Source organism: Terrapene carolina, unplaced genomic scaffold (assembly GCF_002925995.2).
Source record: "Terrapene carolina triunguis isolate 2854851 unplaced genomic scaffold, T_m_triunguis-2.0 Scaffold66, whole genome shotgun sequence".
NCBI lineage: Eukaryota > Metazoa > Chordata > Testudines > Emydidae > Terrapene > Terrapene triunguis.
The window spans coordinates 36,701,748-36,726,780 of NW_020664417.1; the positions used below are offsets into that span (position 1 = coordinate 36,701,748).

A 25,033-nucleotide genomic window follows, 5' to 3' on the forward strand; every position below is an offset into this window, starting at 1 on the left:
TTTTTTTTTTTTTTTTTTTTTTTTTTTTTTTTTTTTTTTTTTTTTTGCTCCTAGTCCTGCTCTTGTTGAGGCTTTGCAGCAATTACTGTCCCTGCAGCACTGCTGAGAGTGCAAATGTGGCGGACAAACAACAAGGAAAGATCTTTATCTCCCATTCTTCCTTTATGGAATGTGTAGATGGAGATATCCCACTTTCTGTGGTGAGTAAGCCAGGCCTATCTTCTGAGGCTCAACTATCCAGATATTGCCCAAGCCCCCTTTTGATCAGGCTACAGTGGAGCAAAGTGCACTCAGAGCAGTCTTCTAAGGTGGAGAATTGCTGAAAGGTGCACAAAACAGCTGTGCCAGTTTGGAATGTTGCAGAACCATCCATACTCGCATCAGCAAGTTGCTGCTGCTGACTATAATCCCTCATGGTCCCCCCAACCTGCTTTCCAAATCCCAGCTGTGAAGGGATGGACTTAGAAACAGTTTGGACCCAGCAAAAGCAATAGGATGGCATTAAAGGGCCTATCTGTTTATTCATTTAGCTCATTCCTGCTTCCTCTTCTCCAGTGGTTTGGCCTAATTTCAAAGAAGGCCCTCCTTAACTGAATTTTTCAAAGTCCTCCTTGGTTGAAGGTTACCAATCTATAGGATGTACTTTCAGGGGCCAGGGCAGTTCTGTTCCTCCAACACAACCAGTGAAAAAACACCTACTCTGAACCTCTCCATGGTGTTGTGGAGTGACCCTTTCAAGGAAATAGAGACTAAATCAAAAAGGAGAAGTGTGTCCACCTTTTTCAGGTAGCTCTTCCAATGAGACCCACAGATTTTTCTTCCTTTTCTTGAATACCCATATAGCTGGAAGGAAAGAAGAAAAGGGAGCCCATCAGAAAGGAGAGAGATTCCCCACTTTCCTCTCAAAATCAGGAAGAAGCTGGCATATCTTTCCTGGTGTTCCAAATCTCTTTATTGGAGTCAGACTGGCAATGAGAAACTGGCCAAGGCTTGGGTGGCCAGAAAACACAAACCTAAATCTTGCCATAGGATCTTCTGTCTCTTCATCAGAATCATGGGAGCCTAATATCTTGAATCTTAGGAGATCTATAGGAGGGAAAGAAAAAGACAGGAGAACTTCTGTTCCTCCACCTGGAAGGAGGGTCAGCTGTTGGTGTTGGAACCCAAGGACCAGGAGGAAAAGACAGGATATTTACCCCCAGGATATTTGAGACACTTTCAGGTTGTCACAAGCCTAGTTCTTCCTCTGGGACAATCCCCCAAAAGAAGAAGGAGGAGAAAAAAAAGGGGGTGTGGGTGGGGTCAAGAAAGAGAATTAGATTAGTAAGAATTTTTTCCCTTTGGGATACAAATTGGAATTATCAGAGTTTCTATGCATGGATGTTACTGGACCTGAATGGGAAACTTGTGCAAAAACAAGTATCTGTGAAAACTTGTTCTGTTTTGTAAAATTCTGTAAAATGTTGCACAATAGGTCAGGGCTAGTGAATTGATCCAAAGTGGATATGGTCCTCTCCTGGAATGGGCACCTCTGATTGTTTAAAAAACAAATCTCATGGCTGGGGCATATTCCTATGGAATATCTGTCAGCAGCACTCGTGTTTCTCCTCAAAATGCCCTTCATGTCTCCACTAGGGTAATGAAGGTAGATCAACAATTGTCTCAAGGGTCTGACCTCACAGGGTCCCAGAGCCTGGCCTGCAGCCCAAGCCCAAACATTTACACCATGACTAAACAGCCCCATAGCCTAAGCCTGTGATAGCTGGCGTGGTCCAACTATGGGTTTTTAACTGCAGTGTAGACTCATCCTGAGATGGAATACAAGCCTTGCTACAAATCAGGGTAGTCTTTTTATTGTCATGCAGATGTGTTTTGTGTCAGTTGGACTCTCCTGATTGATATATACCAGTATCCAAAATATGCTAGAAAGGTTGACGTGCTGCATGAATAGCAATTTATTTTGTGGATGAACTGCTTGTTACACGGGTCAGTAATTTTCTTTTTTTTTTTTTTTAAAGTATTTGGTCTTGAGTTGCTACAGAATTGATTATGGTCTGTTTAATACCTACACTGGTCTTAATGCAAAAGATATTTTCCCCCACTAGGGCTAGTTTAGAGCTAACTTTACTATTTCCCCCAAAATTTATGATAGTATAGTGCATATTCCTCACTGTGTACTACAGACATGTCAAGTCTGAAGATTTTAGTCTTAATTGTTCTGAATTTATCAGATTGTGAAAAGGCATCAGAATAGTCTTCAGAGCACGGAAAACACTGGAGGTTTGGTTTTGTTTGTTTTTTTTAAAGACACATTCATAACTTAAATGGTTGGATTTTCTTTAAACCTTAAGGGAAAAATATCTCTAAGTTAAAGTAAGACTTGAGACATTCATGCAAAAGATTTTTTTTGTTCACATAGTTTCTTTCTCTGCCTTTCTACATATTTCCCCAAACTGAGTGTAAACTCCATCCCCTAATGGCCACAGAACTGGTGTCTGCAACACCTTTTTGTATTTTTATTACAGTTAAGTATGCTTTTTCAGGGCTTATGCAGCATTTATATAAGCTTTCATATAGTGTTTTTTGCTTTACACACTTCCCCTTATAATACTCTTGCCTTTGTTTCCTTGAAATAAAGATTCATCCAGATCCCATAAGCTGGTTGTATAGAGCTGTCTTCAGACCATAATGATACGACTACCTGACATTGAGTAAAACACAGGTCTTTGTTCCACCTGAGCAAGCTATTTAGGAAGCAATAACCCAACTATGGAATTTGAACTCTGATTTCCCTTTCTAGCAGTAATAATTCTAGTTTACTGACTGACCTATATATTCCATGCTTTTTAGTTTGAATGAGGAAGTACACAGACATTAATTTGTGCGGTACCTTGGCTTAATAGCATATTGGGAAATGTTATAGAATGTCAGAAATAAGACAGAGTCTCGGGGGAAAAAAAACATGGACTTCACTGGTAATCCTATTGCAGTTTATAATTGTCATGTCTGTTTTTTTCTTTTTAAGAAAGAGAATATCCTGTATTAAACTTGTCCCAAAATCTAAAAGAAGAATAGTGTGTGAAATAATGGCAACCGGAGACTTAAAAGGAAGTTTACGCAAGCTAGAACAAGGACTTCGCTTGTTAAACTATGCTAGAGATGTGGATTACACAGGGTAAGAGGCAATTAGATATTTTGAATGAACTTGTGCTTATACATCATGATGACCACAAGAATGTAAACAGTTCTGGTAATTGTTAATAGAAATTCCACCACAGAGTCAATATAGAAATTATGATCTGTGCATGTGTGTGCTAATGGCAGGGTATGGTAGATACCTAGTCAGATTGAATACACATTCTAAATCATTTAATTATATAGTGTCAAATTTTGAGTGTGCGCACTAAGAAATAGGTTATTCCTGTTGACAAAACTGATAGAATACTGATGTTTCTGGGTTGAGATTAGGCCATTTGCCATTGTAGACAGTCATGACTTTTATTAGCAAATATCTTCAACAGCCAGAGATGAGACATTGAAGGGGCAGGACTCAGAGTTACTACCGAGAATTTTTCCCAGGTGTCTGGCTGGTGGGTTTTGCCCATATGGTCAGGGTATACCGGCTGCCATATTTGGGAAGGAATTTTCCCCCAGGTCGGATTGGCAGAGACACTGATGGGTTTTTTTTTTTTGCCTTTCTCTGCAGTGTGAGGAACAGGTCCCTTGCTGTTTGAACTAGAGTAAGTGGTGGATTCTGTGTAACTTGAAATCTTTGAATGAAGATTTGAGAACTTCAGTAACTCAGCCAGAGGTTACAGACCTGCTTACAGGAGTGGGTGGGTGAGATGCTGTGGCCTACAATGTGCAGGAGGTCAGACTAGATGAGCATGACAATCCCTTCTGGCCTTAAAGTCTGTTACCCGGTTCAGCTGCAGGTGTTTTATTGAACTGTAGACATACGTATAGATACTAATATCACCCTTTGCAGCTGTTCAGCATTTCACAATTGACTTGGGACACTTCTGTGGGTTTCACTTTTCTCTGAAGCATTAAGATAGGGGCCTATGTTGGAGGCAGGATACTTTACAACTAGGTATTATTTACATATTTCTTATGGGAAATCTATCAATAGTGCAGCTTCACCAGTGTTGGTAACAGTGAGAGCACTAAGGTAGAAAGACACTGGTATTTTTACCACTGCCCTCTTCTCAGTGCAAGTACAGAGAGGTAGTGATAAGAAGTGGCACTGCTCGCTCTATACTAGCACTCTCGTTAGTAGTAGTTCAGTACTAAGAGAAAGCACTGCAGTTCTTCCCACATTGTCATCTAGACCTGAGCAGGGTCAGATTACACAGTGATAAAATGCTTGTGCATTTTCTACTGTAGCACTACCCCAAGTGCAGCTGAAGTGCTGAGAGATTTCACACAAAATGTTATTACAGGTACAGCCTGAGATGATTTGCCTCATTTGCACAAATAAGTTACTCTTCTCCCTAGTGAATAGATTCAGTATTTTTAATAATCTGTTGAATGTACAATGTCATAATGAAAATATTCAGTATTTAATACAACAGTTATTGCACATTCAGTTTTCCTTGGTATCACCAGTCATTTGTGTCAGTAGTTGCAAATCAAGATATACTTCACTCAGTTTGTTACTGATAAAGTTATTTGTCCTTGTAGCGAAGCAATGACTTGCCGGCGCGGCGCCTCCTGCTGGTTGTTCTGGAAATTAGCTCTTCACCAGCTTCAGAACGCCCTCTGCAGGCCACTGTCTCGCCTGCCGCTGGCTCTGTGTCCCTCCTGGACCCCTTTCCCTGGAGTTCTGCCCTCCACAGTACCCCAGCTCTGGATCTCCCCTCCCAGGGGAACCCCCACCCTCTACACCCACCTTGCCTCAGTGGCTACTTCCGGTCATCATCTAGCCCCCGCTCACTGGGGCAGACTGCAGTCTGTAAACCACTCATCACTGGCAAGGGGGTTTTGGACCTGCTGCCTTTGCCTAACCCCAGGCTACACCTCTCTAGGCCTTGCACAGGGCCTGCAGCCTGGGGAGTTACCAGGCTGGCGCTCCCAGCTCCTCTTGCCTTTCCCCAGCACTACTCTACTCAGGTCCCCTTCTCTCCCAGGCAGCCAGGTCCTTCTCTCTCTACAGCTAGAGAGAGACTGACTTAGCTCCTGACTCACAGCCCTTTTATAGGGCCAGCTGTGGTTGCTTCCCCAATCAGCTTAGCCTTTTCTCTCCGGAGTGGGGTAACTGCCCCGCTACAGTCCTTTTCTCTCTTTAGCAATGCTTTAACATCACAGGTGACTTGGAAATACATATCCAGTTTAGGACTGATGACAAGGTCCATGTAACCATGTAAACAGCAGGCATAAACACTATAATTTTGTAACCATTAAATACCAGCTTCGCAGTGAGGGTGCAAGAATTCTGTAATATGATATATTGTCCAAATCCAGAGCCAAATATGGATTTTAAGTTATTTCACTAATGTAATTTGACTTTGATATCCCCTTTTCAGTATTCTATAACTTGTGGAACAGGGAGGAGGAGCATTTTAACTAACTTTTATGACGGTTCTCTGAGCTATTGTATGGAGTAAGAAAGCTAGGGGAAAAGTTCTTGGGGCCTGATTTTTATTCTCTTTCCTACCTCCCAAAGCTGTCTTTTTCTCTTCTCCCACTATTTGGTGTCTTGCCAGCCTCAGAACAGGCATTTGGTTAGCTTAGAGCTTCTGTACACAAGCATTTCCCAAGCAACACCCCCTGCAGTGTGAAACTGAACAGGCACATTTCATGTATGTTCCTTTTCAGTTTCACTTGGGAAAGTACTTGTGCGCAAGAGTATAATGTTAGTGTCTATGTGACTCCTGGGCACAGTATCTCCACAGGAGTCAGTAAATGGAAAAAACAACAGCTTGTTACAAGGGAAGGTGGATCCTAAGCTACTGGACTGCAGATGTGCTATATACTTGGTTGAATAAATGAGACACTATTGCAAAAGCTAAAAAATAAGCCATAGTTTACTTATGCTTGCTGCAGAGTTAGGCGCTTAAGTGCAACAGAATTCTAGAGGTCCAGGGTAACAGTATGACTATTATGGAAAGTGTAACATGCAAAACTTAAATATTATCCAAAAATCCCCAAAGGTGCATGCACAAATGCAAGAGAGGGAGATTTTGGCATACTTGGTGACATAATTTGATCCACTTTTTACTAGTTTTTCCTGTAGTGCCTTGATTAAAGTTGGACCTTTGCAAAAAAAAAAATACACTTCTTCCACTGTGCTGTGGAAGCAATAGCATGTCACTGAAGTTGTTTATAGTGAATATTTCACATTTGGCTTAAGGAAAGTTCAGCTGGAGTTTTTCATTTAAATTGATCTTAAAGCTAATGCAATTCTTTCATTTATAATCATGTTTATGAATTTTGTACAAGAGGAAAAAGCAGTACATTTTTCTGGAAACAGAGGACTGGCTTTATAAATAATCTTAGTACATTAACCAGTTCCATAAACTTAAGTGGCTCAATAAAGCAAAAATGTTGTTTAATCCCTTTGAAGTTTTAGTTCTTCAATAATGGAGAGTAAATGTCAGTTAAAATGTATATCTTCTAATAGATATGTTAATATACAGAATGCCTATTGATAAAGGTGTAGGGGTAATAAAAAGATTTATATGGCTATGCAGGGAGATTGAAAACAATGTTAGTGTAGAAAAGATGGTGTATGTCAATGTTCTTCTTTGAGTTATTGTCCACATCTTCATGGATTCCATTCTTGGTGTGCATATGGCCCGTGCACATGAGATCAGATTCTTATGACCTGCAGTGTGTGTTTGGGTCTGCACCTGTGTTCTATATGTCCTTGCCTGTGCTCCTCTCCCACCCTCCAGAAACAGGGTATAAAGAGCAGAGCAAGCCCAACCGTCCCTTGTTTCTTTCTTACCATCCGTGGCAGCAAGACAGAAACCGTGCAGTGTCCAGTTACTTCTCTGTATTCAGTGTTAGTGTTAACTAGTTCATTTTAATCTTTTTCCTGTTGGCAAAAATACATTTGTTTAGTCAGATATTTAGGTTTTAGGGCCTGCCTTAACCCCTGCAGTGCGCACGCGCGCACACACACACGGGCTCTCGCAATATGGAAGAAGTGAAATCCCTGGAGTTTAAAACTTGACTCTCTCAAGAGAAATTTCAACACCACTTAACAGGTACTCTAGATGCCTTTGTTTGCCTAGGTGAGGAATATGTTCCATACATATTCCTGAGAAGCTGGTTCAATAAAAGATATTACCTCACCCACATTGTCTCTCTAATATTTCATATATCACTTCTCTAAGTGGATTCAGAAAGCTTGAGAAAGCTCTTAAAATCATTCCTCATGTAATGCTCTATGTCAGCCTCCACAGATGCCAAAAAGAAGGATGTAGTGAGACCTCAGTTCTCCAATCAGTCCCTCTCCATGAGCACCCCAGTGGGCCAATATTTCACCCTGAACTTGCACACTGTTGACTAAGAGGCCTCGGTCGTCTGCCTCCATTCTAGCATCAGATATAAGCTGAGGCATAAGTTATCCTCTCCAGTGCCTACCAAGTCAGACACGAGCAAGTCAGATACCTGCTCATCTTTGGCTCAACAGTTAAAGGGTAGTCCAGAGGCCTGACATAAGTCCATCTGGTGCCTTGGTACTGAGTGTTAAACGTGTATCTTCAGTACCGACGAAACATGTGGACTGCCCTTGCTCCATCATTGGCCCCTTGGTACCTGGTGTGCAGGTACCATCTGTACTAGCACCTAAAGCGCATATGAGTACAGAGTATGAGTAAAGTACAGAGTGATCTAACTGTAGGATTAATAACCGTGTCAGTGAGGATGCTGATAGCTAAGCCACCAGTTAATGTGAGTCATCAGTACAGCAGATGAAGGAGGTATCTCTAGTACAAACATCATCCCCTGCCCAATTTGGGAAAATACAGCAGAGCTAGAGCACTCCTGAAAGGATGGCCTTCCCACCCCACCCCCTTTGGAAAGAAGTATACTCCTTCTCTTCGTCCTCATTGAGACTCAGTAGGGAGTCATCTCCTACATAGCCACCCTCTCCCTCTTGGGTAGCACAATATAATCAGGAAGCAACCTGGGACTCACAGGGAACATCTTGGTACCCCCATCCCAGCATCTATACCCTTATCAGCCTTGGCCCTACTGGGTACCTGTGCATGTGCAGTCATATTCTCATAAGCCTGTAATTTCTGCCCTTTCTAAAGTTAGACTGCCCTTCCCAAAGAGGCAGTATAGACCAACCTAGGCAGGCCAGCTAGTGCAGCCTCAAATACAGAGACATGAGGAGGAAAATGATATGGAACAACATCTACAAGGGAAGGAACAACTTTTCCTTGCTTTAGTTTCCTCATCCTTCCCCAAGGAGGCAGTAAATCCTCATTGGATAACTTCAAGGAGTTCCGGGACCTCATCAGGCATATGGCAAAGACTCTGGAGATATTTCTGGAAGTGGTACAAGAGAAATATGATAAGCTTCTGGAGAGCTTGCACTCTTCCACACCTGGCAGGCTAGCAATGCTGACAAATGAGGAATTGTTGGAGACTGCAGAAGATCTTTGGCAGACTCCAGCCACACCCAAGTATGCAGACAGAAGGAACAAAGTCCCTTCAGATGCCTACTTTGGTAGGGCTGTCCCACAATCATTGTTTAAGTAGGACTCCTTCTACCTACCTCCAAGCAAATAGACAACTGCTTGTTAGTCACCCAGAGTGGAATCCATGTGGACAATCACTTGAAGGGTTACTGTAGCTTCAAGACAGGTTCTTCGAGATGCATTGTCCACCTGGATTCCTTGACCTACCTTCCTTTCTGGTTATTACAGAATTCCTGCTCCTCCAAGTTTGTGTATTGGTAAAGGAATCTGAGGGATGGTTGGGCTAACTGCCTTTTATGTCCTTGAATGGATGAATGCACACTTCTAGGGCATAGATGTGGCCTAAAGAATCCAATCTCATGTGTATGCTGTTCTGTGGGCAACAAATCTTCAAAAGACACAGTTTATCTAAGGTACACCTCTACCCCGATATAACTTGATCCAATATAACACGAATTCAGATATAACGCGGTAAAGCAGCATTCCGGGGGGCGGGGCTGCGCACTCGGTAGATCAAAGCAAGTTCAATATAACGCGGTTTCACCTATAACGCGGTAAGATATTTTTGGCTCCCGAGGACAGCGTTATATTGGGGTAGAGGTGTAAGTAACCATTTTTTAATAGAAGCCTGAAAATTGTAACAAAGGCATTGTAGCTAGATAGGTTCTTTGAATTATTAGATCTCAAGATTGGTGGATGGACTAAATAAGAAAATGGAAAGTAAAAGAGAATTTAGGCTTGTTTTAATAAATAGGTCAGTATTTGCAAGTGTTTATGCCTCTTTGTGGCCATAATCCCATCTGAAAAGTCTTAAATTCCGTCAGTATTCAGGCTGAGTGCATATGACTTCAATAAGACTGGCCTTTACAGTACAGATGAAGGAATAGTGCTTTTTGAACACTTTGTTACCCACATAACAGCGTTTTGGGTATTGCAAGTAGTAGAATTCTTGATTAAAGTAATTCTTTCATGAAACTGAAGGCAATTCATGTTAGTCTCACTATGATATTCGGTTATTGCATTCTGCTTTTATCTTTGTCACTGCAGTAGTAACTTTCTTTAATTTTAGGGAGGAGGGTATTCCAGTTACACAGTGCAGATAATAGGGCTTCATTAATTCATTGCCTTTGGCATCCTGCTCATCCACAAAAGGACTCCAACGAGAGAGAGAGAGAGTATAAGATGTCTGTGCATCTGCCTCTAGACTTTGTGGTCTGCTGAAGCTGCAAAAAATATAAAAACCGAATAACGAAATGCAGTTCTAAATACGGCTGTTAAGCAGAGCTTGAAAAATTTACCAGACCCCTATTATCTGAAGTGTAATCCTGCTAAGAGATAACAGCAAAAGATACACATCAGTGAGATTCAGGGCAAAGTGTTTTCACAGTCTCGGTGGAAATCTGGCTTCATTGGATTAGCAACAAAGAACTGGAATGACATAAAGACACAAAACAAAAAATAAAAATAAATAAACATTCAGAGACACTATAAAACACTTATTACAATACTAATCCCAGATACAAAGGCTGAGTTTAGGTAAGGGTGAAGGACTATATTTCAGTTGCTGAGTACCGTCTTTCTTTTCTTTTCCAGTATTTAAATGGTAGGTCTAGATTTCTACCCAAAATCTGTTTGCACAGGAAGTTTTCACTGTTCATTGTGTTAGCTGTATAAAGTGTGGCAGTAAAATCATGGAACGTAGTTCAGACTTTTGTTAATTTAAGATCTATACTTTGTCCCAACATGCGCAACACCAGTTCTGTGTGTGTGTGTGTGTGTGTGTGTGTGTTTTGCATATTTGGATTGGTTTGGTGGAAAATGGGAATAGGTGCTGAAAAAGCAAATAAATTGGGTAAAAGTGTCAGTAGTCAAGGTCAGGTAAAAATGGTAATTTACACTCTACTAAACACTGGGCTGAGAACACTGTATATGAGTGTCTTTTTCTATGAGGAATTAATATGGCTTATGAAATAAATTGCATAGTATGTGCCTTGAATTTCCATTTTATAATGTTGAGGGTTTTTTTAGATCTATTATTTTCAGGAATTGTCTTTTTGCAGAGTGAATAAAAATCGCACTCTCTCTATTAAAATGTTGTTTATACCAGGGTTCTGTCTCATATAGAAGAGTGCTTTAAACTTCCTATTCAATTACTCAGGGGCTGGGCTATAAATTTAGTATTATATACTCCCTTCAGTGCATAGTGGAATGTCTGCTGATGTCCTTAGGAAGTTTGTAGAGAAATCAAGACAATGATATGGCCATTATGTTGTAACTAAACATTTGGCTATTTTGTTCAGTGCATTATTGTCACATTTACTGCTCAATGACAAGATCTGCTCCCATTTGGGCCACTGTTATTTCTGCCTTTTTTTTCTTTTTTCTTTTCCATCCTTCCTCCTTCTGTCTTTGTGAGCCCTCAGTTGTCTCTGCATTTCCTTCTGTTCAGCAACTTCCAGTTTCAGACCCAGTGTGCTTCACTCCCACCTGTTTCTGCATTCCATCTGCTAAAATGATTAATAGTAAGATACTTTAATGTTGACAGTGAAGTATCATTGTATCATTTTAGAGTTGACACTCCAGTGTGATTCATAGGGAGAGGAGTGTGAGTCAATTTCAGGCTGCCTTCAGACTCAGGCAAATTTCACTGAATCAGGTGACCTTCTAAATGTGAACTATGTTTTTATTTCTGAAGCCAAGAGGGCTAGAAACTTATTTAAAAAGGGTGGGGGCGGGAGGGGAGAAGGAAGCTGTGCTTCTACACAATTTTGATACATCTTGTGGGCCATACAGATATACCTTACAGGCTGTATGTTTGACACCACTGGTTTATACTGATTGCTGATTATTTACTTCCATTTACTGTGCAAAATACTTATCCTTTTTCCCCCCAGCAGTTTTGTAAAGGGTGATCCAGCTGCGTTTTTACCCATCATCAGTTATTCCTTCACGTCCTTCTCAACTTACATAGCAGAACTTTTGGTGGAATCTGATGTAGAGCTCACGGCTAAAAGCGATTTGCGTTTTATTGAAGCTATCTATAAGGTATCTAACTTTATGTTCATTGAGTTTTATGTATCTGATAATTATCCTGCCAAACATTTAATATGCGTCTCTGCTGGGTAATAGAATAATTTTGAAATTGTAATATTGGTGACACAATCATTTGGTAACTCCTGCACAAGAGGTTTGGGGCACGGGTCACTTGCTGGAGGATTCTCTGCACCTTGAATTCTTTAAACCACAAGTTGAGGACTTCAGTAGCTCAGACATAGGTCAGGGGTTTGTTACAGGAGTGGGTGGGTGAGATTCTGTGGCCTGCGTTGTGCAGGAGGTCAGACTAGAAGATCATAATGGTCCCTTCTGACCTTTAAGTCTCTGAGTCTGTGAGTAAATTTAGCTGGGTTGATTTGTAAAGCATATTCAAAGTGTCTTCTGCTTGGTGTCTAGAGTCAAGATTTCAGAGGAGCCATGACCAGTATGTGGCGGTCCAAATTTTGATTTATAACTTAATGAAAACAGTGAAGGTTGATATTAGCTCAACTTTACTCTTTAGTTGATACTATTATTGTTTGTATTATTGTAGTTGCTAAGACCGCCAGTCATGGACTAGGACCTCATTGTGCTGGATGCTGTACAGACAGAGAACAAAAAGACAGTCCCTGCCCCAAAGAGCTTACACCAAAGTGTAAGACAAGAGACAACAAATAGGTACAGGCAGATTGATAGAATAACAATGAGACATAAGTGGTCAGAATGAGAAGCTATGGTATCAACATACCAGAAGCCTAATCAATGTCAAGTTATTAAAAAATACTGTGTCATAATTTTCTATTAAATGACATCTTAAATCAACAGACTGTAGATATGTAAGCTTACCTGAAACATTCATTGTACAATGTATTATGCAGCCTAAAGTTGACTGAGAGTGTGCTTTATTGCCACTGAGGAAATTAAAACCAATTCTAAGTGTTCATTTTGCAAACAACTGTTCTTGAGTTGTTCCTATGATGTGCCTTTCACACTGGTGTCTATAACTAAGGTACATGCAAATTTGATCTTTTTGATACTTGCACAGTAATCTCATCAAGACTATTAAAAATTCTATACAATCCTAATATTAAAGATACATTAGATTTAAAAATCTAAGAATTACTTGCATTGTATCCTGATTATTTTACTATTGATCTAGTTTATAACAATTGGAGAAATTACAATTTGCTACTTAAAATTGTTTTATCTCAATTCTCATGGTGAGTATTGAGTAGAGGGAATAATGCCAAACTCTGTGACCGGAGTTAGAGAATACATTACGTAGGAAAAACTGTGTACTGTAGGTTACAATAACATAAGGAATATTTTAGACTTGCTATTTTATATATAAAAACACATTTCACTCTTACATGCTAATTAAATGAAAGTGAGCTGGCTAAAGCTCAGCACAGTCAAGCATGAGAAGATGATGTTGGGCTGTAGGAAGCAGTTGGAGGAGAGGGCGGATGTAATATCGGTTTTCTTGCTTGAAAGAGTGTCTGCCATGAGTTACCTAGGTTTGCAACAAAGGATGATTTTGGACACCCTCCCTCCCCATAGTTGCAGTGAGGTGATTCTATAGCACTAAACCAGTCAACTTTTTACAATCTGGTTCTGACTAGGAGGTTATGAATTTTCCTTTTGAATACAGACCTTGCCACTGTTACCCACGTCTGTTACTGTAAGATTAGACTTTTGCAATAGACTGTACTTGGTGCTATACCTTAAAAGAGTTTGTAGGCTGAAGCTGGTGCAGAACGCAATAGTGGCTCAGTATTGAGCTGAACATCTTATTAGGAGCATGTGACACCAGTTCATTGCTGTCTGTCTGGTTTCCAGTTAGTTTAAGGTGTTGGCTATGATCTCTAAAGTCCTAAATGGCCTGCAATCTGCATATCTGGGGAATCCCTTTTTTCCCAGTGGCATACTGCCATAGCTGCAGTCAGCTGTGGTGCACAAGTGGGATTCCAACTTATAAAAAGAGGGGGGGATTGTGGGCGAGACATTTTGTGTGGTGTCCAGGGCTCTGGAACTTGCTCCCTCACCTTGGTCCAAAATAGCTTGATTTGGGGTAATCCTATGGGCTTTCCTCTGGCTTTTGGAGGGTGTTGAGGATATACTCCTTGCATTATGAAGGGATGAAAAGGAGCTTTTTTTATAGGTGCCTGGCCGGGTCTTTTCGGATTGATTGCTTAATGCTTCTGGTGTTACTAACTGAGGGTGTCTCTATACTGCAGCTGGGACCATGCTTCCTTGTGCAGGTAGACAGCAGGTTAGCACACTAAAAGTAGCAGTACTCGGGTGGCTAGCCCAAGCTGCTGCCCATGCTGCTGCCACACTGCTATTTTTAGGATGCTTGCTTGAGCAGAGCTAGTATGTGTCTGTCTACCTGTGCTGAAAACATGCTTTCAGCTGCAGTGCAGATGTACCCTGAGAGCTAGGGTGTTAAGGCTGTAAATGCATCGTCTTTTTATATTTTTATTCTTTTAAAATTGAAATAAAATCTGAACAACAGTTATTAATTTTTAACCTTGTCTGATATGGTTAGGTAATAAATATTTTAATGTAATTTGTTGCTAGCTGGTTGGTTCATGTGTGTTTCAATTTAATCTAAAGATTGTACACAAAAATCTTCCCATCAAGTTTGTGTTCATAATGTTCTGCTTTAATGAATATCCAAGATTTCTAACCTTTAGATCTTGATTCAAACTGAATTAAATTATCAGCTGTTTTTACAAGGTTCCCCCCTCTCCCCCCGGAATTGAATAGACTAATTTGTCAAGTTATTTCTTTGCGAAAGTTTCTTTATAGATAGTTATGTAGTTTTAAACCATCCAAATTTTAAGTCATCACATTTTAAACATAAATATGAAAACTTACAGGGACTTCTGCTTGTTATATACAGACTGCAGTATAGGTTTTTCACTGGTACAGCGTATGTAATTATCCTTAAATTACCTTATAAATATGTTGTATGCCTGGGTTAAAAGTAGGTGTGTGGTGCCATCTTAGTTAAGACACTTTACAAAGGTGTAGGTTTTTTGGTTTTTTGTTTGCTTTTTTGGGGGGGGGGTGGAGGGGTTGGTGTTTTTTTGTTGTGAGGGGGAAATACTCAAATGTAGGTTTTTAGTTGGGTAGAGATGTGCTGCCCATTTTAACATTAAGTAAAAATATGGTTTCAATTCTCATATTCCTGTAAGTGCCAGTTATTGTTGAAATAAACATCATACTGATATCAATAGATTAAGAATAAAAATATTTGACTTTTGTAGAGCATTATATTTAATCCAAAGAGGTTCATATAAATACACCTTTTCTCAATTTTTTAAAGTTTTTGTGAAATTCTGCTTTTTATTATAGCAATGCACTTCACTACATGACACTACACTTTGTATCTATGATTCTGTATGTTTTCTAACTACAAGAGTATTTAAGCGCTATAATAGGTTTGTATGGGAAGTTGTGGAATCCCCATCATTGGAGACTTTTTTAAAACAGACTGGACAAACACCTGTCATGGATGGTCTAGGTTTACTTGGTTCTGCCTCAGTGCAGGGGGCTGGATTTGGTGACCGATTGAAGTCTCTTCCAGCCCTTCACTTCTATGATTTTATGATTCTTTCTAGAGCTGAAACAAACAAAACTGTTTTTACTGTGCATTCATATTTCTGGAACTTTCCAAAACTTTTTTCCAAACTTGCTTAGTTGTTTAGACACGTATTAAGTTTGGTATTTGTATTTGCTTTTGTTTTTTAAAGGAGTGATTTGATTTAAGAGTGCCTGGTAGATTGGCATATGATGGGAGTTCCAGTTATGGGGGCAGTTTAGAATATATACAAAGACCAACATGTGAAAAGATTCACTGGTGTTGGCCAAATAGGGCCCGTTTCCCCCCGGAGCTTACCTAATTACACCAAGGAGGCACGGAGAGACATGAAGATGGGTACCAGGTTCTTTATTAGTCAGTCAGCTGAGAGGGTGCTCCACTCGGCTCATGCCAGAGGAGAGAGACACCTTTCATGGCCGCAATCGGCCCTTTTTATAAGCAGTAACAAACAACTTAGCCTTCATTCCCTTTGCGTCATTATGCTGACCTATAGATAACAGGTTACACAGAATACATATATTATTTTGGGGAAGGGGATACAAGAGACATCTGTTGCGGATACATTTGTCATTTTGAAGGGAGAACAAGGTACATCCCTTGACCCACTGCACTAAATGCCTTGGGGATATATGGGGAAACAGCTGCATATACTTGTAAGCCAAGTGAGCCAATTAGCAAATAGCTGACATGGTTAAATGCAAGATTAAATGCACGTCCTTGATTTTATTTAAATCTTTAGGCCTTTTCCATCACTGGCAAAGCTAAGGGGGCAAAAGGGACAGTTGTGCAAAAATAATAACAAAAATATAGTTTCTACAGAACAGAGAATATACAGAGGTTTGGGAAACTAATAAAGTTTTACTCTCTTGCAGCTACTTCGAGATCAGTTTCAATACAAACCAGTTTTAACAAAACAGCAGTTTCTCCAGTGTGGCTTTGCAGAAAGGAAAATACAGATTGTTTGTGACGTTATCAGTGCTGTGATGAAAAAGCATAAGGAATTAAGTAATATGAATAAGGTACTGATCTGGTACTTCAGATATGATTTACAGTATTTGAGAGAAAGATTAACTATATTTTGTAACATATTTCAGTTCAAATGTTGATCTAACTAGAAAAAGAACTACAATAAGGATCACTGAAGTTAGAATAGGGGGGTAAAAACCCTAAATCAGAGTCCATCCCCTTACAAATTCAGTGTGTACTCTCCCAATATAGAGGATATATCAGATATTTAAGTGATTCTGCACTTGCTGCTAGCCAAAGGACCTAGACCAGGGGTTCTCAAACTTCATTGCACCGCGACCCCCTTCTGACAACAAAAATTATTATATGACTCCAGGAGGGGGGACTGAAGCCTGAGCCCGCTCAAGCCCCGCTGCCCTCAGTGTGTGTGTGTGTGTGTGTGGGGGGGGGGGACACGACATAGCCAAAGGGCTTCAGCCCTGGGTGGTGGGGGTGGAGAGACTGTAACCTGAGCCCCACCGCCCAAGACTGAAGCCTTCAGGCTTTGGCTTCAGCCCCACACGGTGGGTCTCGGGCTTCAGCCCCAGGAGATGGGGCTCCAGCAAGTCTAACGCCAGCCCTGGCAACCCCATTAAAATCGGGTCGCGACCCAGTTTCAGAACCACTGACGTAGACATACTAACATTTTGTAGTGAACAGACAAAATTTCAAGCAAAGATAACAAATTCACGCCTATTAACAGTAAGTTTCATGTACTCTGTTACGCTTTTGGATTTAGTGAGAATATCATTGCAAAATAGTTCATTGTACTTCTGGAACAACTTAAGGTAGATAGGAACAAAAATTGAACATCTGCTCATTTGGAGTTTTTAACTTTTTTTTTTTTTTAATTTTCTGAAAAGTGTGACACCTAACAGTATAGTGTTCAGAAACAAACAAAACAAACTTTTAAGTCCAAGCATCTGCAACAAATTGTGTGTCTATATATTCTTACTACTTGTATGTGAGTTTTAGTTGGATTTCACAATACACAGTTTGGGTCTTATTCATATATAGATCTTAATATATATTGATTTAGTATTAGGGCAGGTAAGAAATCTAACACATCAGTTGATACTGGGTGTATGGGCAAGTTCCTTTCAGAAAAGAAATTTGAAACATTCCTATCTCATACGAACTTGTAGGATGTAGATTGGGGTGGTCAAACCGCGGCTCGCAGTTAAAGTGCAGCTCACGGAGCCCTCCGTGTCCCCCCACCCCATTCTCCGCCTACCAGACTGGGGCCGGGGGAGAGCTCGAGGCTTCTGCCCAAGGGGAAGGAAGGGTCTCAGGGCTTCAGCCTCGCTGGAAGCACCTGCCAGGACTTGGGGCAGAAGCCCTGGCAGATGCCTTCCCCAGGGCAGAATTCCCTAGCCCTGCCGCAGAGCAGGAATTCTGCAGGGCTGAAGCCCTGAACCCCGGCAGGCACGCCCAGCTCTCGAACTTCTGAAGATTATCGCATGTGGCTCAGAGGATCAGTAAGTTTGGCCACTCCTGATATAGATAATCATTGCACGTAACACTAGTGTTAAGAAGTTCTATTATATGCATTTGTAACTTGTGACCCTTATTACTATAAGGATATATTTTCCTATAATTTTTTTAAAAAAATTAAGTGTTAAATACCTTACAAATATTTTTTCTTTTATATCCATGACCAGGCTAGACCCAACCTCGTATGTGCAAAATGTGATTTGAGAATGTATATATATTAGATTCACTTTCAAGTGTTTGTTTGAGACACTATTGGCATTCTTAATTTCATATTTTTCTATTTTTGGTTAATATTTTATAATGAAAAAATCCAAATCTGTTTCATATGTATGATGTACAATCGGATCATATAGTGATCATTTTTAACAGTTTATTTTAGGGGGGGAAATGACATTGCTAATGTGGATTTTTTGTTTATTTTGAAGGCTAAATCTCAAACAAGAAAAAAAAACAGGTCTTTAAAATCTGAGTCACAGGCAAATTGTGAGAAACTTCTTGCTGATCCTGTTATTTGCAGGACTGTGATTTCTCAGCAGGTATGAAACTAGAAAGAAAATTGTTTGCTTTTTTATGTGTACAGTTTAAAGTTCTTTGACCCTGGTGATATTAACAAATCAGAGTAGGGCTGATCTGCAGTTGTTCAGCAAGCCAGTACCTTCCTAGAATGTAAGCTTCCATTTAAAATAAACAAAAACTTTAGTTGTGAAGATAAGTGTAAAAACAAGATGCAAACAGATGCAAAGAGTGGCTCTGAGAAATGTGCTCTGCTTCAGTTCACACTGAAGTCTAATGATGGTATTTAAAGTATCATTATAAATTTACTGTTTCATTGGTGACCAAATATGCAAGAAAGGAGAGGGACAAACATAATATGAAGACATGCATAATCTATTGCTGGTGGGTAGAATTTGGGCTATGAATGTAGTTTGAATTCTTTCCAATCTGACCATACGTAATACTACAATAATCTGTTATCAGAAATACTTTTTGATATTCTGCCAAAATCTGGAAATGTCTCTTCATAACACATTTCTCAGTATAATATGTTTGATCTACTAACCTCTGCTACTGTTATACTGTGAGGGAGTCAAATAAGTTTTACTCTTATTGTTTGCCATAGAGGCAGCAAAGTTACACCCTCCAGAACTTTACAGAACTGTAATTGTTTAGTAAATCCGGACAGTCTCTACTCAATGCCAGAACATAGCATCACTTGCTGTTAAAATCTGTCCTCGTCACAAAGATTACCTGCTTCTGGCAAGACTTACCACCTGACCCTACCCTTTCTGTATGATAAAGTAGAATGGGGAACACGTGGGACTCCTATGGACAGATAGTCCACAGCTCCTTTGAAGAGAGGAATCTGTCAGCCACACTAAAATATGCATTAATCAACCAGCATTGAAGAAACCATTGATTTGCAGAGTTCCGAGTATCAACCATTGACCATTGGTTACCTCCCTTTTTAAAGCATGCTAATTGAGAAGCTAGCAGAGAAGTTTACAATTCTACCTTTCAGCTGCCAGTGTTCTAGATCCTTTTCATTCCGGCTTTTGGTCAGTGCATGATACAGGAAAAGAGCTTATTGCTCTGCAGGAGTAGGTCTTCCATCATAGACAAGAGAAATAGATTCCTACTCATTTTGCTAAACTTCTTGTGACACTTGATACTATTGATCACCTAGTACACAACTGTCCAGTCTCCAAGAGACTTCAGGGGAAAATGGAAATACTCTGAAATGGCTCAGATTCTTATTGTGCTGAAATCAGAAGGTCATCATGGACAGCTGTTCTTCCACTTCCAAAGCCATCACCTCTGGAGTCCCACAATGCACATGATTCTTCCCTTTATTATCCTGTTGCAAATAGGAAGCCATCAAGGGTATGTCTACACTGCAATTAGACACCTGCAGCTGACTGGGGCTCGGGCCAATGGGCTGTTTAATTGTGGTGTATACATTCAGGCTTGGGCTGCAGCCTGAGCTCTGGGACTCTCCCACCCCATAGGATTCTAGAGCCCAAGCTCCAGCCTGAGCCTGAACATCTACACTGCAACTAAACAGCCCCTTGGCCCAATCCCTGCAAGCCTGAGTCAGGTGGTACGGGCCAGCTGCGGGTTTTTAATTGCGATGTAGACATACCCTGAGAGATTTCTTAAAACAGGCTGAAGTGCAGGTAGTGCATGAATGACACTGAGCTCTACATCTCCTTTAAGCTAAATATAAACAACATTGTCTTCTTGCTTCCTCATAGTTTTGATCCAAAGCCTAGTTGAAAATATCTGGGTAAAGATATATAGGAGGAAAATTGGGGTGATGTCATTGTAGGGCACCAAATCAGGAAGAGGAGGTGGATCAGGCATTCCTATCACAAATAACAGAAATATCCAAAATACAAGACGTGATAGTAATGGGGAACTTTGCCCAGACATCTGTTGGAAAAGTAATACAGCAAAACACAAAATTTCCAATATATTCTTGAAGTGTAGTGGGGACAAGTAGAATGTATTAGGGACAACTTTTTGTTTCAACAAGTGAAGGAAGTAAGTGGGGGCAGCCATTTTAGTCTTAATTTTGACCAACAGGGAGGAATTGGTTGCAAATCTGAAGGTGAAAGGCAATTTGGGTGAAAGCGATCATGAAATGGTAAACTTCATAATTCAAAGGAAAGAAAGGAATGAGAGCTGTGGACTTCAAAAAAGCAGACTTTTAACAAACTCAAATAACTGGTAGGTAAGATCCCATGGGAAAAATAGTCTAAGGAATAAGAGTTCCAGAGAGCTGGCAGTTTCTCAGAGAGGTATTAAAGGCACATCTGCAAACTATTCTGATGCAAAGGAAAGATAAGAATAGTAAGAGGCCAATATGGCTTTTTCAGTAGCTCTTCAATGACCTGAAAATAAAAAAAGAATTCTAGAAAAATAGGAAACATGGATAATTGGCTAAGGAGGAGTACAAAAGAATAGCATAAGCATATAGGTACAAAATCAGAAAGCCCAAGGCACAAAATGAGTTACACCTAAGTAATAAGAAGAGGTTCTATAAATTACATTGGAACCAAGAAAAAGCAAAGGAAAAAATAGGTCCTCTACTTAGCGGGGAAGGAATGCTAATAATGGACAACATCAAGAAGACTGAGGAGTTTAATGCCTATTTTGCATCAGTCTTCACCAAAGTTAATGATGACCAGATACTCAACACAATCAATAAGGGGGAAGGAACACAAGCCAAAATAGGGAAAGAACAAGTTTAAAAATATTTACCCAAGTTAAATATAATCAAGTCGCCTAGGCTTGATGAAATTCATCCTATGAGACTTAAGGAACTAGCTGAAACAATCTCTGAACCAATAGCAATTATCATTGAGAACTCATGAAGGAAGGGTGAGATCCCAGAAGACTAGAGAAGGGCAAACATAGTACCTCTCTTTAAAGGGGGAAACAAAGAGGACCTGGGAATTATAGACTGGTCAGGCTGACTTTGATACCTGGAAAGATATTGGAACAAATTATTAAACAATCACTTTGTAAGCACCTATTGGATAATAGGATTATAAGGAATAGCTAGCATGGATTTGTCAAGAACAAATCTGGCCAAACCAACCTAATTTCCTTTTTTAGCAGGATTACTGGCTTAGTGGTTAGGGAGGAAGCATTAGACATGATATATCTTAATTTTAGTAAGGCTTTTGACACAATCCCCTATGATATACTCATAAACAAATTTAGGGAAATGCGATCTAAATGAAATTACTATCAGGTAGGTGCATAACTGGTTGAAAGACCTTCCTCAGAGTAGTTATCAATGGTTTGCTGTCAAACTGGGGGAGAATATCCAGTGGGGTCCACAGGAATCTTTTCATTAATGACTTGGATAATGGAGTGGAGAGTACACTTATAAGTTTGCAGATGACACCAGGCTGGGAGGGGTTGCAAGCAATTTGGAGGAAAGGATTAGAATTCAAAACAACCTCGACAAATTGGAGAATTGGTCCAAAACAACAAGATGAAATTCAATAAAGACAAGTGTGAAGTGCTTCATTTAGGAAGAAGAAATCAAATGCACAACCACAAAATGGGGAATAACTGGCTTGGTGCTAGTACTGCTGAAAAGATTCTCCGGGTAATGGTGGATCATAAATTGAATGTGCATCAACAGTGTGATGCAGTTGCGAAAAAGTCTAATATTCTGGGGCATATTAACAAGTGTTGTATCTAAGGCATGGGAAGTAATTGTTCTGTTCTGCTTGGCACGCATGAGGCCTCAGCTGGGGTACTGTTGAATACTGGGCACCACACTTTAGGAAAGATGTGAACAAATTGGCGAGACTCCAGAGAAGAGCAACAAACAATGCTAAAGGGTTTAGAAAACCTGATCTATGAGGAAATGTTTAAACAAACAAACAAAAAAAACTGGCCACGGTTAGTCTTGAGAAAAGACTAAGTGGGGGACCTGATAACACTCTTCAAATATGTTAAGGGGTGTTATAAAAACAACTGTGATCAATTGTTCTCTCTGTCCACTGGTGGTAGGACAAGAAGTAATGGCCTTAATCTTCAGCAAAGGAGATTTAGATTAGATATTAGGAAAACTTTTCTAACTATAAAAGTAGTTAAACTCTGGAATAGGCTTCTAAGGAAGGCTGTGGAATCCCCATCATTGGTGGTTTTTAAGAAGAAGCTGGAGAAATCGCTGTCAGGAATGGTCTAGATTTATTTGGATCTGCCTCTGCAAAGGGAGCTGAATTTGAGGACTTCTCAAGTTTCCTTCCAGCCCTTCATTTCTATGATATGTTTGTGACTTCCACACTTGATTATTGTAACTTGTACCTTATAATGAAGCCACACGGCCTGAAAAAGTTCAGCTGGTATAAAACACAAAAGTTCATTTGCTTAGCAGTGCACATTACCATGAGCACGTCACTTTGGTGTTCTGCTTTTTCAACTGGCTTCCCATTGAATAGAGTATAGTTCAAGGTCTGTGTCCCCTTCATGGGCCTAGATCTAGCTACCAGTGAGCATGCCCTTCCCTCCACAACTGTGACCTCCCATGACTTCTAAGTTCCGTTGGAACAATAAAATTATTAAGCAGTAGAGAGAGACTTGTGAGCCTTTGAAGTCAGAACATTCAGAGGAGTAGGGCTTACACCATGGAACTCTTGCAAGGGGTAAGAGACCTTGCTGTGCTCAGAAAGAAATGTAATACTGATCTTTTGACTTGGCTTTCCCTCAGTAAGCCTACCTAGAAAAACTAAAAATAAACAAAACCACCTAATCAAGCTATTTTTCTAACAGGCTGCCAAGGAAAAGGAGAGATGTTTCTTACTTTAAATATGTGGGAAGCATATTTGGGGTGATGGGCCATATGACTCTGAAAAGATTATCAAGGATAACTCTGTTTTTGTTTTCACAGTTTAAAACTTTCATGGCCTGTCTTACAACTGGGTGAGATCAGATTGCTTGGGTGTCTAGATAAAAGCAAAATAATTAAATGCAGAACATTGTACATTTAGTTGTCAAGAATGTTTTTGTTGTAATAAATCATATATGTGGATTATTGTTTTTACATACAAAGAAACCTCAAGTGGAACATCACCCAGATAGTGAAGTTAATGTGCATGGCTATAATACAGCCATTCCAGTAGAAGAAGATAGTGAAGAAGAATCCTGTGTAGCTGATGATGTTTTAGAAGTTGTGTGTGAACAAGTAAGAATTTGAATTTTTAAAATGTAGAGTTTGGTATGATAGCCTAAGTGGCTTCCAAACATCTTTTTTTATTTTTTTCAAAATTAAACTTGATCTATAAGTATATAATAAATGTGTAAAGAACATTGGTAGTACAATTGTACAACTTGTTAAGAAAAAAAGGTTCTAACATGAGTAGCAGTTGACTTACTACATCTTATTTATTTTGAATAATGTCCAAATGTGCAATGTACTGTACAAGCACAAAAAAGAAGGGTCCCTGCCCCATGGTCTCTTAAAAGATCATACCAGATGGTCAAAAAACAGAGGGTAAAGGGAGAAGAGGCACAACAAACCTGTGGGAATAGTTATGTGGTGGCTGGTCTTGTCTTGATTATTATTTCTATGTAAAGCACCCCCAGTTACCCCACAACTTCAGAGTCAGCTGGCTGGTTTCTGGCAGGTATCTCTAATGTGCAAACTTTTTGCATAAAGCAGTTCACAGCAATTTCTGAAGGAAAAAGCATTCATAAATGTGACTCATCACAATGGTTGAAATGACCTAGTGGGGAAGAAAAAATGTTCCACACTTCTGCAGTGGAGTTTATCATGTCTGTTCAATTGTATTTATGCCTAAAATTAGAGAAAATAAAATCTCTTATTGTTCTTATTTCCAGGCCACAGAAGATAATAGTCAAATCGAGCTGCTAAAGAGCCAGCTTGCTGATTGCCAAGAAAAACTTCATAAGCTAAATTCGATGGAAGATAAACTACATGTTTTAGAAGAGAGACTGAAAGGGAAGGTGATTATAGATGAGAAGGACTGGAATAATCTCCTGAGCCGGGTCTTGCTTCTCGAAACAGAACTGTTATTGCAGTCAAAAAAGGTATATTTTACCATAAAGCTTCAATTTTATTGGGGAGGTTGAATGTGTAGCAGGGTGGATTGATTTAAACCGGGGATTTTAATCTTATTTAGCATTTGTATGTTATTTGCCTAAAGAGAGGATGATTCTCATTGGTTGGTATAACCATCAAAATATGTTGTTTTGCAACTAAATATGTAGAACCTTAGAGTTACGAACATCAGAGTTACGAACTGACCAGTCAACCACACAGCTCATTTGGAACCAGAAGTACACAATCAGGCAGCACACATCCCTTCACCCCCCCTCACAACCCCTCCCCCCCAAAAAAAGCAAGTACAGTACAGTACTGTGCTAGACGTAAACAACAAAAATAAGGGGAAAGTTTTGTTTTTTTTGTTTTTTTTTTTTAAATTGAGAAGGTAAGGAAACTTTCTGTGCTTGTTTCATTTAAGTTAAGATGGTTAAAAGCAGCATTTTTCTTCTGCATAGTAAGGTTTCAAAGCTGTATTAAGTCAATATTCAGTTGTAAACTTTTGAAAGAACAACCATAATGTTTTGTTCAGAGTTGTGAACATTTCTTGAGGGGTTCGTAACTCTGAGGTTCTACTGTGTAGCCTTTACATGAAATCTAGTACTACTTTTGCTAAATAGGGAGATTTAAACAATTATAAAACGTGACATACATTTA

General features: G+C 39.8%; 1 protein-coding gene across 6 annotated transcripts in view; it reads left to right on the forward strand.

Annotated features, from left to right (window-relative positions):
- The first annotated feature begins 3,014 nt into the window (after positions 1–3,014).
- CEP44 (centrosomal protein 44) overlaps positions 3,015–25,033 on the forward strand; it is a 35,067-nt gene continuing 13,048 nt past the window's right edge. For 4 of the 6 annotated variants that reach the window (XR_003899759.1, XM_029910598.1, XM_029910600.1 and 1 more), the window contains exons 1-6: positions 3,015–3,175; positions 11,549–11,699; positions 16,167–16,313; positions 18,219–18,329; positions 23,366–23,497; positions 24,154–24,363. Coding sequence is in view for 5 of the 6 variants with exons in the window: in XM_029910598.1 (XP_029766458.1) it covers positions 3,087–3,175; positions 11,549–11,699; positions 16,167–16,313; positions 18,219–18,329; positions 23,366–23,497; positions 24,154–24,363 (840 nt within the window). In the remaining variant the exon portion in view is untranslated. The remainder of the gene's footprint in view (positions 3,176–11,548; positions 11,700–16,166; positions 16,314–18,218; positions 18,330–23,365; positions 23,498–24,153; positions 24,364–25,033) is intronic. The other 2 variants (XM_029910599.1, XM_029910602.1) reach the window with 1 other exon arrangement.